This window comes from Nannospalax galili, unplaced genomic scaffold, assembly GCF_000622305.1.
Source record: "Nannospalax galili isolate Female #2095 unplaced genomic scaffold, S.galili_v1.0 scaffold724, whole genome shotgun sequence".
NCBI lineage: Eukaryota > Metazoa > Chordata > Mammalia > Rodentia > Spalacidae > Nannospalax > Nannospalax galili.
In genome coordinates, this window is record NW_008350617.1 from 304,877 (window position 1) to 320,715 (window position 15,839).

The 15,839-nt window shown below is 39.4% G+C and overlaps 1 protein-coding gene across 5 annotated transcripts in view; it reads left to right on the top strand.

Annotated features, from left to right (window-relative positions):
• Ncoa6 (nuclear receptor coactivator 6) overlaps positions 1-15,839 on the top strand; it is an 87,756-nt gene that overhangs the window by 21,013 nt on the left and 50,904 nt on the right. For 4 of the 5 annotated variants that reach the window (XM_017801885.2, XM_008847883.3, XM_008847882.3 and 1 more), the window contains exons 3-5: positions 2,204-2,485; positions 9,576-9,731; positions 11,782-11,904. In XM_017801885.2, coding sequence (XP_017657374.1) covers positions 2,251-2,485; positions 9,576-9,731; positions 11,782-11,904 — 514 coding nt within the window. In that variant the 5' untranslated portion in view covers positions 2,204-2,250. The remainder of the gene's footprint in view (positions 1-2,203; positions 2,486-9,575; positions 9,732-11,781; positions 11,905-15,839) is intronic. The other variant, XM_017801886.2, reaches the window with a different exon arrangement.

Here is a 15,839-nt window from a genome sequence, read left to right on the forward strand (position 1 = left end):
TGCTGGGCTTGTTAGGTTACGTTTTAACTACATTTATTGTGTGTGTGTGTGTGTGTGCATGTGAGTAAGGTGTGGAGATTAGAGGACAATTCTTAGAAGTTGGTTCTCAGGCTGTGCATGGTAGTGCATGCCTTTAATCCCAACACTCAGGAGGCAGAGGCAGGTGGATCTCTGTGAGTTTAAGGCTAGCTGGGGCTACAGGAAGGCCCTGTCTCAAAAAGACCAAAAAAAAAAAGTTCACTTCTCTGGGGATTAAACATAGGTTGTCAGGCTTGGCAGCAAGTGCTTTTACAAACCACTGAGCCATCTCACCAACCCTCACTGTGTTATTAATCTTTTCAGGTTGTAGCTCTTGGTTCAGTTTTGGTATGTCATATGTGTTGAAAAACAACCATTCTTCTAGATTTTCCAACTTACTAAAGTGTGAGTTTTCAAAATATTCCCTAATGCTCCTGTGGCTTTCATTGGTACCTGTTTTATTATTTCTTTTTTCTTTTTTCGGTCTGTGTATGTGTGTATGTTTGTTTGTTCACTTTTTAAAAAAGATAGTCACTTGTATCCCAGGCTAGGCATGAACTCCTTATGTATCTGAAGCTAATCTTCCTGCCTCTTGCCTCCCGAGTGCTGGGATTATAGGTGTGCATCACCATGCCTAGTTTAAAAGATGATGCTGGGGATCAAGCCCAGGGCTTTGTGCATATTAGGCAAGCACTCAACTAAACTATATCCCCAGCCCCCTAACTTCATTAATTTGGGTCTTCTATTTATTTTGGTTATTTTGGCTAAGGATTGTCAATCATGTCTATAAAAGAACTATCTCTTTGTTTCATTAATCTTTTGTATTTTTCTTTTAATCTTCATTTTATTAACATCTGTCCTAACATTTATGTCTTTTTACACATTTTTAATTATTTTTTATTTTTTATTTATTTTTATTTTTTATTTTGGTCTTTTTGAGACAGGGTCCCTATAGCCCCAGTTGTCCTGGAACTCACTATGTAGACCAGGCTGGCCTTGAACTCAGAGATCTGCCTGTCTCTGCCTTCCGAGTGCTGGGGTTAAAGGTGTGCACCACCACGCCTGGCTAAATTTATTTTTTATTTATTTTTATTTCATGTGTATGACTGTTCTATTTACATATGTGTAAGTGCATCCATGTCATGTAGTCCCTGCAGAGGACAGAGAGGGAGTCTGGTCCCTTGGAACTGGAGTATGGGCGGTTTTTAGCCACCATGCTTTTTTTTTTTTTTGGCCTGTAACTTGATATGTATACCAGGCTGTTCTTTATCTCATAGAGATCTGCTTGCCTCTCCCTCTTAGGTGCTGGGACCAAAGGTGTGCACCATCATGCCCAGCTTTAAACCTCTATTTATTGTGTGTTTGTGTGTGGGGGGACACATGATCAGAGGACAACTTGCAAGAATTGGTCATCTCCTTCCACCATGTGGGTTCCATGAATCAAGCTCTGTTATGAGGTTTAGTGGCAATGCCTTTACTTGATGAGCCATTTTACCAATCCATATTATGTCTGTCTACCAGTTTGGGGTTTGGCTTGTTCTTGCTTTAATTAGATCTCAGTACATCATTAGGTTATTTTCTTGCAGTTCAACTTTTGAAATAGTTGCTAAATAGCTGTAGTTTTTAGGCAGTTTCGGCAGTTTCAGCAGTTAGTCTTTTCTCCTACTGAGCAGAACCTTTTTTTTTTTTTTTTTAGCTCTTTTTGAGACAGCATCTCCCTTAGCCACAGCTGGCCTGGTTTGCTCTAGAGACCAGACTGGTTTCCAACTCACACAGAGATCTGCCTGCCTCTGAGCAGAATTTTTAAGCCCTAAAAATCTATTAGTTTTTAATTATTTACCCCTAATGTTTGTTAGAATTTATAAAATGTAGTTGGAAAATAAATAAAGATGGTTTTTTTATAAAGGATTTTCTGAATGCTATTTTGTTTGTTTGGTCTCAACCCCGTAGCCTAGGCTGGCCTCAGACTTGTGATTCTCTTGCTGAGATTAAAGATATGAACTGTCCTGCACAGCTTGTTTTATTTTGTGACCTTTTATATACCCCTCCCAATATTCTAGGCTTACAAAAAATTATATAATATAAACAGAAATTTTACTTAGCAAATAAAGTACATTTTTCACAAAACTGTGGATGAATGTTGGAAATGTGATGATACCTGCTTTTTGCATCCCTCTTTTCAAAGGTTTTCTTATTGTCCACTTTCCATATGCTTCTGGAATAACAATCACCATGGTTTCAGATGACCTTCCAAACCTAGAAGACATCTATACTTCCTTGTGTTCATCAACAATGGATGACTCCGAGATGGATTTTGACTCTGGACTAGAAGATGATGACATAAAAAGTGATAGTATGTTGGAGGATTCCACAATTTTTGTAGCCTTCAAGGGAAATATAGACGATAAAGACTTCAAATGGAAACTGGATGCGATACTAAAGAATGTGCCCAACTTGTTACACATGGGTAATGTGCTTTTTAATTATTGTTTCCTTCTTATTTTTTAATTGCCTTTTCATGGTTATTTTCAGTTTTGCAAAATAAATTGGAAGGCTGATTTTAAGTACAAAGTTAGATCTTATGGATTTTTTAAAACATAAATTGTTTTGTTTCCTTTTAGTACACGAAGGAACTTACTAATAAAATACTGCTTAACAAAGGCTCCTCTGTTGTTCTGGATAGGAGTAATTCTCCAAACCCAAATTCATTTATTTAAGCTCATTAAGATATTTATTGTTTCATCTCAGTTTCCTTACCTGTAACTTGAGAAAATTAAACTAGATCTGTGAGGCTTTTTGAAGATTAGAAAAATCCATTTTTCTATTAGTATACCTACAATTTACTCTAAATTAGTTGCCTCAAGTTCTAGGTGATAGGTCACTGACTGGGATAGCTTGTTGGATCTTGCCTTCAGCCAAGTGTCATTTAGCCCACTTTTAATAATTGGAATGTATTGTTTTGTTCTCAATGTTTGAGTTTCAAAATTGAGATATTTTACATTAAAATCCAAGTTTTTAAATTTGTCTTTTAAAATGGGGAAACTTGCTAGCATTGAGCTCTTTCCTGCTTGGCATTTGAGTAGCAGGTGTCGCTGTGGGCCAATCCCTTCACCACAGTTCCCATCTGGTCTCCGCATATTGAGATAACTTGAGAGGGTCTGGTGAGCTTTTATGTTTCTGAGCCTCCATTTCCTTAACGTCTTTTTTGGTTAGCATAATTTCTAATCCCTTTAGACATAATGAGAAGCTTAGATTTTATCCTTTTATCACAAATTTCAGTTTGATCATGTACTAATTAGCTTTTTCTTTTTCTTTTTCTTTTTTTCTTTGAAATTTGATGTTTGGGGGAAGCTTTTTTTTTTAAGGACTTTTTACTGTGTTATACAAGACCATAATTAGATTATTTAGTATACATAATATGAGAGAATATTATGTGTTGATATTGCCATTATTTCTGTCATTGTAATTTTAACCATAGTCATAATACATGATATTATAAAGTCCCGTCTGGGCCTGAGGATGTTCATTGCTCTTCATTACATTTTGTTGTTGTTGTTGTTGTTGCTATTTATATATTAGTTACTTTTCTTATTTCATGATCAAATACCTAACAAAAGGTAACCTAAAGGAGCAAGGGCTTGTTTAGGTTCTCAGTACAGAAGATTGTAGTCTGAGAAGGCATGTTGAGCAGGAATGTCCATGATGCTGCCCAGAAAGCAGAGCAAAGAGAATGCCAGTGCTCAGCTAGCCTTCCCCTTTTCACTTTATTCAGTTCTGGGACCCACTCCATGGGATGGTGCTGCCCACATTCACTGTGGGTCTTCCCTCCTCACTTAGACCTCTCTGAAAACACTTTCACACACATTCTCAAAGCTGTGCCTCATTAATGTCATAGGGATTTCTTTTTTAAAATTTATTGTTATTTTATGTGCATGGGTGTTTTGCATATAAGTACGCCCATGTGTGCAGTGCCCATGGAGACCAGAAAAGGCTGACAAATTCCCTGGAACTGTGAGTTATGAAAGATTGTTAACCACCGTGTGGGCAATGGGTACTAAACCCGGATCCTCTGCAAGAGGATCTTAAGCCAATGTTCTTAACCACTGAGCCATCTCTCCAGCACCATAGGGATTTCTTAGTCAATTAAGTTGATAATTTAACCATCAGAGTTTATAAATAGCTTTTAAGTAAATGACCAACTCTACATTTATAGTGCTGTTGGATAAAAGAAATTTTACATTTCATTTAATTTTGAGGAGGAAGGGGTATGTGTGCCATTGCATGTGTGTGGTGGTCAAAGGATACCTTGTAGGAATCAGTTCTCTCTTTCTACCATGTGGGTCCCAGAATCAAATTCAAATTATCATGCAGGCACCTTTACTTGTTGAGTCATCTCACTGGCCCAGATCGTATTCTTGACTCCAAAAATATTTTCTCAGGTTCAGGCATAGTGGTGTACATAGTGAGTTCCAACCAGATAACAGTTTCTGTTTGCTCCCTAAAATAGGGTTATGGCCTAGGCTGCCTTTGAAATAGTGATCTTCCTGGTCACCCCAGTGCTAGGATTACAGGTGTGGGCCACTCCTGCTTAGTTTTAAAAACTGCTGATAGGGGGCTGGAGATCGATGGCTCAGAGGTTAAGAGCACTGACTGCTCTTCTAGAGGACCTGGGTTCAATTCCCAGCACCCACATTGCAGCTAAGAACCATCCTTAACTCCAGTTCCAGGGGAGTCCAACACCCTCTTCTGAGCTCCGCAGCATTGCACAACACAGGTGCACTCACATACATGCAGGCAATACACTGTACACATAAAAAATAAAAATATTTAAAAAAAAAAACCAAAAACTGCCGGTAGGATATAACTGTATTATAAATAAGGACTTTTTGACCATATCAACAAATCACACTACTATAAAAGAATGTGTTATTTGTGTAGAACATGGCCAAGTTTCTAGTAATCCTCAGACTGAGAAAAAGCGTATCTATTCTGTGACCAGGACCCAAAATTTTCTGTCTTTCACTGTTTGGAAACATAAATGCCATGGAAAAGAAATAGACTTTGGAATTAGAACTAGATTTTAATGCTGTCTCTGATTTTACTACATTAGATACGTGTTTGTGGGAACTTAGCCTCTCTGGGCCTCAGTTTTCTTCCCTGTAAAATAGACTTTGACTAAATATTGTCTGATCATTTAAAAATTTTGTGATTATGTTAGTCTGATTGCCCTTAGTAAGTGGTCTTTTTGTTGTTCTTGTTTTTTGGGGTTTTGTTTTTGTTTTTGTTTTTGTCTTTTTGAGACAGGGTCTCCCTATAGCCCCAGCTGACCTGGAATGCACTATGTAGACCAGGCTGGCCTTGAACTCACAGAGATCTACCTGCCTCTGCCTCCCCAGTGTTGGGACTAAAGGCATGTGCCACCACACCTGCCTAATAAGTAGTCTTTTTTTATTGTTTGTTTCACACTAGAACAAGTGAATTCTGTGTGCTATTTTTCAATATCTAAGGATTTAAGAGTGAGAAGGGGCTTGGATGACATGTAGAAACTCTCTTCATAGACATTCTGATTTTGAGAAAACATATTCCTACATGGCCATTTTGTTAATGTTGAAAGATTGAATAAAAGATATGAATGTTACTATATCTGAATTCTAACAAAAGGGAAAATTATTTTGTCTGGAGCTGTTGAATAAATTTTATTAGCTTTCTAGTCTGTAAAAATGTAATTACAGCCAGGCATAGTGGCACATGCCTGTAGCCTCAGCACTTGGGAAGCAGGGGCAGGCGGATCTCTATGAGTTTGAGGCCAACCTGGTCTACACAGTGAGTTCCAAGTCAGCTGAGGCTACAGGAAGGCCCTGTCTCAAAGACCAAAAATATAAAAAAATAAAAAAAATTTTTTAAATGTAATTACAGGGGCTGGAGAGATGGCTCAGTGGTTAAGAACACTGGTTGTTCTTGCAGAAGACCCAGTTTCGAATCCCAGCGCCCACATGGCAGCTAACAAGTGTCTGTAACTCCAGTCCTAGGGGATCCAACAGCCTCTTCTGACCTCTGCAGGCATTGCATGACACGGGTGCACTCACCTACATGCAGGCAATACACGCATACACATAAACTAAAAATAATAAATAAAAAAAATTAAAAAAAAAAAGTTTGGGGCTGAAGAGATGGTTCAGTGGTTAAGAACACTGGTTGTTCTTGCAGAAGACCCAGGTTTGAATCCCAGCACCCACATGGCAGCAAACAACTGTCCTAACTCCAGTTCCAGGGGATCTGACAGCCTCTTCTGTCCTCCGCGGGCATTGCACAACACGGGTGCACTTACCTACATGCAGGCAGTACACGCATACGCATAAAAAAATAAAAAAAAAATTAAAAGTAATTACAAACAGTATTACTACCTCAATTAACTTTTTAAAAATCCTTTATTGTTAGCCGGGCATGGTGGCGCACGCCTTTAATCCCAGCACTCGGGAGGCAGAGGCAGGTGGATCTCTGTGAGTTCAAGGTCAGCCTGGTCTACATAGTGAGATCCAGGACAGCTGGGGCTACAGGGAGACCCTGTCTCAAAAAGACCAAAAAAAAAAAAAAAAGAAAAAAAATCATTTATTGTCAAATACATTAAAAAAAAATATATTGTGGGGCTGGAGAGATGGCTCAGAGGTTAAGAGTGTTGACTGCCCTGGCAGAGGAACCCTCAGTTTGAATCCTAGCACTCAAATGGCAGCTGTCAACCATCTGTCACTCTAATTCCAGGAGATACGATGTCCTCTTTTGATCTCCATGGGCACTGCACAACACGGGTGCACTTACATACATGCAGACAGTATACTCATACACATAAAATAAAAGTAGTAAATAAAATTTTTTTCTTAAATTGACATCCTGGGGCTGGAGAGATGGCTCAGCGGTTAAGAACACTGGTTGTTCTTTCAGAAGACCTGGGTTCGAATCCCAGCACACACATGGCAGCTAACAAGTGTCTGTAACTCCAGTTCCAGGGGATCCAATGGCTTCTGTCCTCCGGGCATTGCACAACATGGGTGCACTTACCTACGTGCAGGCAATACACTCATACACGTAAAATAAAAATAAAGAAAATTTTTTTTAAAAGTTGACATCCAGCCAGGAGTGGTGGCGCACGCCTGTAGTCCCAGCACTTGGGAGGCAGAGGCAGGCGGATCTCTGTGAGTTCAAGGCCAGCCTGGTCTACATAGTGAGTTCCAGGACAGCTGGGGCAGAGGGAGACCCTGCTTCAAAAAGACACATACACACAAAAAAATTGACATCCTTTTTCTTGGGGGGGGGGGCTTTTTGAGACAGGGTCTCCCTGTAGCCCCAGCTGTCCTGGAACTCACTATGTCGACCAGGCTGGCCTTGAACTTAGATCTGCCTGCCTCTGCCTCCTGAGTGCTGGGATTACAGGTGTGTGCTACCACGCCTGGCTTGACATCCTATTTTAAGTTTATGTTTCAGTGGTGATTAAATGCATTTATAATGTATACTGTAATCACTACCATTTCTGTAACTCTTTCCATGCTGTAAAATTGAGTCTATACCCATCAAATAATTACCCATTCCCTTTTTGCTCTAGCCCCTGATAACTGCCATTCTACATTCTATGGTTTTGACTACTCTCTACCTTTTTATGACTGCTTTATTTCATTTAGCATAGTATTCACAATGTTTATTCCTGTTGTATCATGTGATAAGATTTCCTTTCCTTTTAAAGCTGAATATTCCACTGTATGTATACACCACATTTTACTTACCCATTTATCTGTTGATGGACACTTGGGTTACCCCACGATTTAGTCATTGTCAATAATGCTGCCATGAACATGGGTGTACTCTTCCAGATCCTGCTTTCAATTCTTTGGGCTTTATACCCACTAATAAAATTGCTACATCATACTTTTTGTTGTTGTTCTTAATAGATTGTACCTTTTTATCTTCCCACCATTAGTACACAGGGTTCAGTTTCTCTACATCCTTGCCAACATTTGTTATAGTCTCTTTTTTAAATAATAGCTGTCCTAATGTATGTGATATGGTATCTGACTATTGATTTGCATTTCTCTAATGATTAATGTTGACTACCTGCCCATATATTCATTTGCCATTTGTATGCCTTCTTTTAAATCTTATTTATTTATGTGTAGTAGTGTTTTGCCTGCATGTATGTATGTAAGTACACCCATGTCATACAGTGCCAGCAAAAAGAAGATGTTGAAATCCCTGGAACTGGAATTATAGATGGTTGTTAGCCACCATGTGGGTACTAGCAACCCAACCTGGGTCCTCTGCAAGAACAGCCAGTGCTGTTAACTGAACCATCTCTCTAGCCCTTTGTATACCTTCTTTAGAGAAATATATACTTAAGTCATTTACCCAGTTTGGGAGGGTGGGGTTGAGGAGTGGGCAGTCTTTTTGAGACAGGATCTCCCAGTCACCCCAGTAGCCTGGAATAAGCTATGTGGACCAATCTGGCCTCAATCTGACCAAGATCTGCCTGCCTCTGCCTTGCAAGTGCTGGGACTAAAGGCATGCACCACCATGCCTGGCATTTGCCCAGTTTTTAATTGGTTTTGTTATTGTTGAGGTGTTCTCTGTATATGCTGGATTAAAACTCTTATCAGATATATAATTTGGATTTTTAAAATTTCTTTTGTAATGTGTATGAGTATATTGCTTGCCTGCATGTATGTAAGTGCACCCATGTGGTGCGGTGCCCATCGAGGTCAGAAGAGGGCAGCAGATCCCCTGTAACTGGAGTTACAGACAGTTGTTAGCCACCATGTGGGTGCTGAGAATCAAATTCAGGTCCTCTGCAAGAGCAGCCAGCACTCTTTAACTGCTGCACCATCTCTCCAACCCCAGATAGATAATTTATAAATAATTTCTCCCTTTCCTTCCTGTGATTACCTTTTTTACTTTTAGTGGGTTTTTTGTTGTTGTTTTCTTTTTTCTTTTTTTGGGGGGGGGTCTTTTTGAGATAGCATCTCCTTGTAGCCCCATCCGTAGCCCCAGCTGGCTTGGAACTCACTACATAGACTAGATTGACTTTGAACTCAGAGATCTGCCTGCCTCTATCTCCTGAGTGCTGGAATTAAAAGCATGCACTGCCACACCCAGTGTGTGTTGGTTTTTTTTTTTTTTTTTTTCAATAGTGATTTTTGATGTACAAAGTAGTCTTCGAGTCTAGTGCTTCTATTTTTTCTTTTGTTGCCTGTCCCTTTGGTGTTAGTTATATCCAAGAATTCATTTGCCAAATCCTTTGTGAAGATTTTTGTTGTATATTGTCTTCTAAGAGTTTTGGGTCTTATATTTAGTTGTTTATTCCCTTTTCAGTTAATATTTGTATATGGTATTATGTACAACTCCACTATTTTGCTCTGTCCTAAAGAAAGCTTATTTATCAAATGTATATTTTCCCCCTCATTTTGGTGTGCTTTGGTGGAATCTCTACTCTTAAAATAGGAATATTGTTTGTTTTTAGTTGCACATCTTCTAGTGCTTACAAAATTGATAATGTTATTCTCCATTTTTTCAAGAATCCAGCAAGCTGAAGATACAGAAAGTGGAGCCCTGGAACAGCGTGCGTGTCACATTCAACATCCCCCGAGAAGCAGCGGAGCGGTTACGGATCCTGGCTCAGAGCAACAACCAGCAGCTTCGGGATCTGGGGATTCTCTCCGTTCAGATTGAAGGTTCTTTACTTTGCCTTATGCCCATCTGAACCAAATCATAACAGTAGCACATAGCTTAATTTCTAGTGCTGCTCTGTGTGTTTCTCTGCTTATGTTCGAAAATCCCAAGTAGTTCCTTATATCCTGTGCTTCATTTTACAGTACCTTAGGGATGATGAGGACTTGAGGTTATTGCTGTTGCCTCAAACTTCATTCCTCTTGCTCTTTTTGGCCTTCAGTTTCAGACTTTGCTTTCACTGGTACCCTGACAAGGAACTGATTTTAATTGCTTCCATCCACTGAATAAACTTTAATATTTCCTTCTCTGTTTAGGAGGTCCTGAATAGTTCTTTTGTAACAGTGTTATCACTGTAGTGACCATCTTGAAAATAAAAATATGCTGAATATAATACATACATAAACAGCAAATTAAAAACCCATGTGCTGTTTGCTGCTGTCCACAGAATATAGACCAAACTCTACCATGACCTTGAGTCTTCCATGATCTGACGTCTCCCTTCCTTGTGCAGCCTTATTTTGGTTAGCTTCCCTCCCTAGGTCTATTTTCTGGCCTCTCCAGCTTTCTTTTGGTTCTTTGAACACATAGTTCTTCCTTTTGCCACAGGTCCTTTGCACTGTTGCCTTCTGCGTATGGAGCACTGTCTCTTACCAGTTGCATTCTCTAGTCAATGTCCACTCAGCCATAGTCCCTGGCTAACTCAGTCTTCCATTATATGCCCTCACAAGTCTCTTTCCCAGATCATTTATCTCACACTTTCCTTAAAGTAACTGTTTCACTTCTTTTATTCCTCCATAGACTACAAGCTCCAGAAGGACAGGGATCATGTCTGGTTTTGTTTGCTAGTCTCTTCAGTAAATGTGTTGAATGAAAGTGGGAGAGGCATATAGTAGCATTATTTTGCTTTAGCACCTGGCATATAATTTTAAATAAAATATGGTTCTTGCTGTTATGAACTCAAATGAGCTCATGGCTGTAGAAAGACAAATCAATGATCAATGTAAATACCTACTATGGAGGAATATGCAGAGGTTTCTTCTCTTTAAAAAAATTTCTTTTACATTTATTTTATGATTTTTTTGTGTGTGTATGCATGCTCGTGTGTATGCCTTTTCATGTGTGTTGGCATGCACATGCCACTGCATGGGTGTGGAGGTCAGAAGATAACCTGTAAGAGTTCGTTCTTGCTCTCTACCTTTTTGGTCTGGGGATTGAACTCGGGTCATCAGGCTCAGGGACAAGTGTCTTTACCTCTGAGCCATTTTACCAGCCCCTACCTTGTGAAAGACATGGTCTTTCACTCAGACCTAGGACTTTCCAATTAGGTTAGGCTAACTGGCTAGCAAGCTCAGGGACCCTTCTGTCTCTACCTCCTCTGTACTGAGATTACAAGTCTAGGCCACCATGCCATGCCCAGCTTTTTAGTATGGGTACTGGGAATCAGACTGAGGTTTTCATGTTTGTACAGCAGGTTTCTGATAGAACACACACACACACACACACACACATACACACACACACACACACCACAGTTTGTGAGCTGTTTGGAAGTAAACTGAGGTTCTCATGCTTATAAAGCAAGTTTCTAATAGTACGCACACACACACATACACACACACACACACACTCACACACACACAGTTTGTAAGCTGGTTGGAAGTAAATATTCAGAGTTCCAAGCTTTCTTTGATGCTAAGCATTATCATTAATGATTATGAGAATTGTGATCTTCCTGTGCTTCATGTAAGTAAATTTGCTTAGATGGAAAAACCTATGTAGGCTAGAATTTCAACTTCCTATAATCCAAGCATTCTGGAGGTTGAGGCAGGAAAAATCACGAGTTCGGGGCTAGTCTGGCAATATAGTGAGTAGTGAGGCCCTGTCTCAAAAAAAGCTTGTATGGTATTGACTCATCCCTTTTGTGGTGGTAAACTTACCATAATGCTTCAAGAACATAAAAAAGTAAATTTCTTGTATACCTGTCTTTAGACAAAATCCGCATCTTACTCTGATTACTTTATTTCCATTTTATAATTTAACTGTCATTTTCAGGGGAAGGTGCTATCAACCTGGCTTTGGCTCAGAACCGAAGCCAAGATGTGAGAATGAATGGACCTATGGCATCTGGAAATTCTGTTAGGGTGGAGGCGGGATTTCCTATGGCAAGTGGTCCAGGTGAGACCTTCTATCCAATCGTGTACAGTTTTCTTTTCTGGCTTAATTTGTTTTGTTAATTTGTTTTTGTTTTAATTTTATGTGTATGTGTGTATTACCTGCATGTAGGTAAATGCACCCATGCAGTGCCCACAGAGGTCAGAAGAGGCTGTTGGATCCCCTGGAACTGGAGTTACGGATAGTTGTTAGCTGCCATGTGGGTGCTGGCATTCAAACCTGGGTCTTCTGCAAGAACAACCAGTGTTCTTAACCGCTGAGCCATCTCTTCAGCCCCTTGTTTTTGTCTTTTTGAGACAGGGTCTCCCTGGAGCCCCAGGTGGCCTGGAACTCACTATGTAGACCAGGCTGGCTTTGAACTCACAGATATCCTCTTGCCTCTGCCTTCCAAGTGCTGAGATCAAAGGTGTGTGCTACCACGTCCAGCTTTTCTGGCTTAATTTGTTAAAGGCATGAATTTTGCAATATAGATAAGGGGCTTATGGCCACCCACATCTGTTTACTCAATCAGAAAAGTGAGAAGTTGAGTCAATTTCAAGGAGGTTAAAGTAACAAAGCATGAAGTTTGTGGTTTTTATAGTCTTTGGCTTAAAAGCTAATGAACACTAAGCCATACTGTAAATATTTATTGAGTTCAGATTGTATGATAGGACCTATGCTATGTATTTGATTTAGAAATAATATTTTTAGGGCTAGAGAGATGGCTTAAAGGTTAAGAGCACTGACTACTCTTGCAGAGGACCTGGGTTCAATTCCCAGCACCCACATGGCAGCTAACAACCATCCTTAATCCAGTTCCAGGGAATCCGATGCCATCTTCTGACCTCCATGGGCATTGCATGACACGGATGCACTTATACACATGCAGGCCGTATACTCATACACATAAAATAATGAGTAAAATATTTTTAAAAAAGAAATAATATTTATAAAGCATTTTCTACCCTTAGAATGTTTATAATATAATGGAGAATGGAGCTGTCTAACTTCCACTTTTTGAGTGAGACTCTGTAAACAGAGTTCTGTTTCCTTATGTAGAATCTATACATGTATATAGGATAATGTGTTTTCATGTATTTAAAACTTGAGAGAATGAGCTCAAGTGGTGGCACACACCTGTAATCTCCGCACTCAAGAGGCCTAGGCAAAAGTATGCCTTTCTTAAAGGGGCGGGGGTTCTGAAGAGTTGTAAATTGTTTGCTTCCTTTTCTAATAATTTCAAAAGTTCTCCTTCAGTCTCCTTGAGGCCAAACTCGATATCCTGTGATTTATAAGAAATTAGAATTGAGTTTGCTCTTACTTTTAACTGGGAGGTTGTGGAATTCATGGAAAGGAAGTGATTTATACCAGGTCGAGTAGCAGTGGGCTAATATCTCAGATGTCTCACTCTCAGATCACTGGTCTTTTTCACTACACTAGTAGCTTTGAAATCTTTTTAGGAGTCTTTATTCAAATAAAATAGAAAAGCACAGCTGCTCTGGTAGAAAACGAGTAGGAGCCTGAAACTGTACACAGTCAGTCTATTCCTACTGACCATAGTAACTCTTGAAAAAGATGCAGCAGGGCCAGGTGTGGTAGTGCACACCAGCCTGTTCTATATAGTGAATTCCAGGTCGGTGGAGGTCAGTTTATAAACTACTGTTCTGAACTATAGCTAAGACTTTGACATAGAATTGGAATTAGGCTTTTATCCTGTCAGTGCATTTTCTGGTTACTGCAAGCTACTTACTGTATTTCTCTAAATAATATCACCTTTAAAAATGAGAAGATAATGGGGCTGGAGAGATGGCTCAGCGGTTAAGAACACTGGTTGTTCTTGCAGAAGACCCGGGTTCGAATCCCAGCACCCACATGGCAGCTGACAACTGTCTGTAACTCCAGTTCCAGGGGATCTGGCAGCTTCTTCTGACCTCCGCAGGCATTGCACAACACGGGTGCATGTACCTACACCCAGGCAATACACACACACACACCTAAAATAAAAGTAATAAAATATTTTTAAAAAATGAGAAGATAAGGCCTATAATCTTGGGAGCTCATACTTGGTAGTAGAAGAGTTCTGTGCATGAAACATTTCTTGAATTCCTCACACATGCATGTGTAAGCTCCCTTCTGATGAACTGCATCCCCAGCCCTTGAGACCCTGTTTTATGCGTCTGTCACTACCTATGCCTTTGGCAGCCCATATGGTTATAAAGTATATGAAGTGCCATATATTTAATGGAAAACATCCAACCTGGTGACTTGTACATAGATCTGGTCCCCTATGAAGGTCTGAGCAAATGTGAAGGCAGCTTGATGAGAAATTATAAGTGGCACCATTGCCACTGCTAGAAGAACCAAGGTCAGAAGTAGAATAAGAAACACCTAGCCAGGTTACATGTCATTAGTGAAGAAGTAAATAGACCTGGCATGAGAGCCAGGAAATCTGGGTTCTAGTCTCAACTCCTGGCCACAGGCATTAATATTTTCTGGCCTTAGTTGACTATAAACATCTTTAATTATATCCTAGAAACAATGTTAGAGATCCCATCAAGTCTTTTAAAGTGTTAAGACACTTGTTAAACTGACACTAACTAATTGCAAGCTCTCTTAGGCTAAAATCTAGCTGATATTATAGTGTTGTAAATTTATTACAACATAGGAAACTTAGCCGCTTTAGGGTGAAATCAGATTAATTTAGTATTTAAGGGAAGACACTGATTGTGGTAACTTACAGCACAAAGTTCCAGGAGTAAACAGTAATGATCTGTACTCACCATAACATTTTAATCTCCAGATATCTTTCTTTACTGCCAAGCATATTTTAAGAATTCTTATTTGTCTATTGGGCCTTAATAGATACAAGCAAAACTTAATAGCACATTAAACTAAATAGAGAAATTTTCCTAGGGAAAATTAAATTTCTTCTGAAACAATAATGACTTTAGAATTATATATCTAGAACATCTTGATTTATCAATTAATCTTGGCACTATTTTCTTCTCTTAGCATTGGCACCAGGAAGTTAACTAATAAGTAAAAACCTTTTGCAACTAAAACTAAATTTATAAGTTTTAAATTTTTTTCATGTCTTTATAGAATCCCAAGATTTTTAGAGATACCAAAATAATCATTTAATCAAGGGTCTTCATTCTTGGCTGTTGATGTCTTTTCTGTGAGGGGCTGTCTTATGCATTGTGGATGTTAGTGGCATCTTGGGCCTTTACCCACCAGATGGTAGTAACACCACTATGCATCCCTTCCTCCTAACTGGACCAACTAGAAATGTCTCCAGACATTGCTAAATTGCTAAAATGCTCGCTAGAGGACAGTATTGTCCACAGTGAGAACCCCAAATCTGGTTCAGATTCCCACCTAGTACTAGAAATGCATATTGTTGTGTCACTACTGAGCATGCAGTCAGCATGGACTAGAAATTTCTGGGAATAGAAAGCTCATTGTGGGTCAAGAAGATCTGTCCTTAAGTCACGAGAATATTCTTGGGTTTTGTTTCTTTTGTTTGTTTTTTGAGTTAAGACCTAACGGTCCTGGAACTTGTCATGTGGACCGGGCTAACCTTGAACTTGCAGCTATCCTTCTGCCTCTGCCTTCTGAGTGCCAGGATTACAAATGTGCACTACCATACCTGGTTGATGAGAATGTTCTTAATAATTTACCTTCTTTGAAAACGGGTGGAATTCTATAGAGATCTAGTTTCAGCAGATAAATATTTACCTAATTGTCTTCTCTAACTCGAAAACCCTAAAAGTTCTTCATAAAATATAACATTTAATATAGAGCTGAGATTTTAAGCAAGCAAAGGACCTGCTCAGAGCAAAACAGAAGTTAAATATGAAAACTTGGGGCTGGAGAGATGGCTCAGCAATTAAGAACACTGGTTGTTCTCACAGAAGACCCAAGTTCAAATCCCAGCACCCACATGGCAGCTAACAACT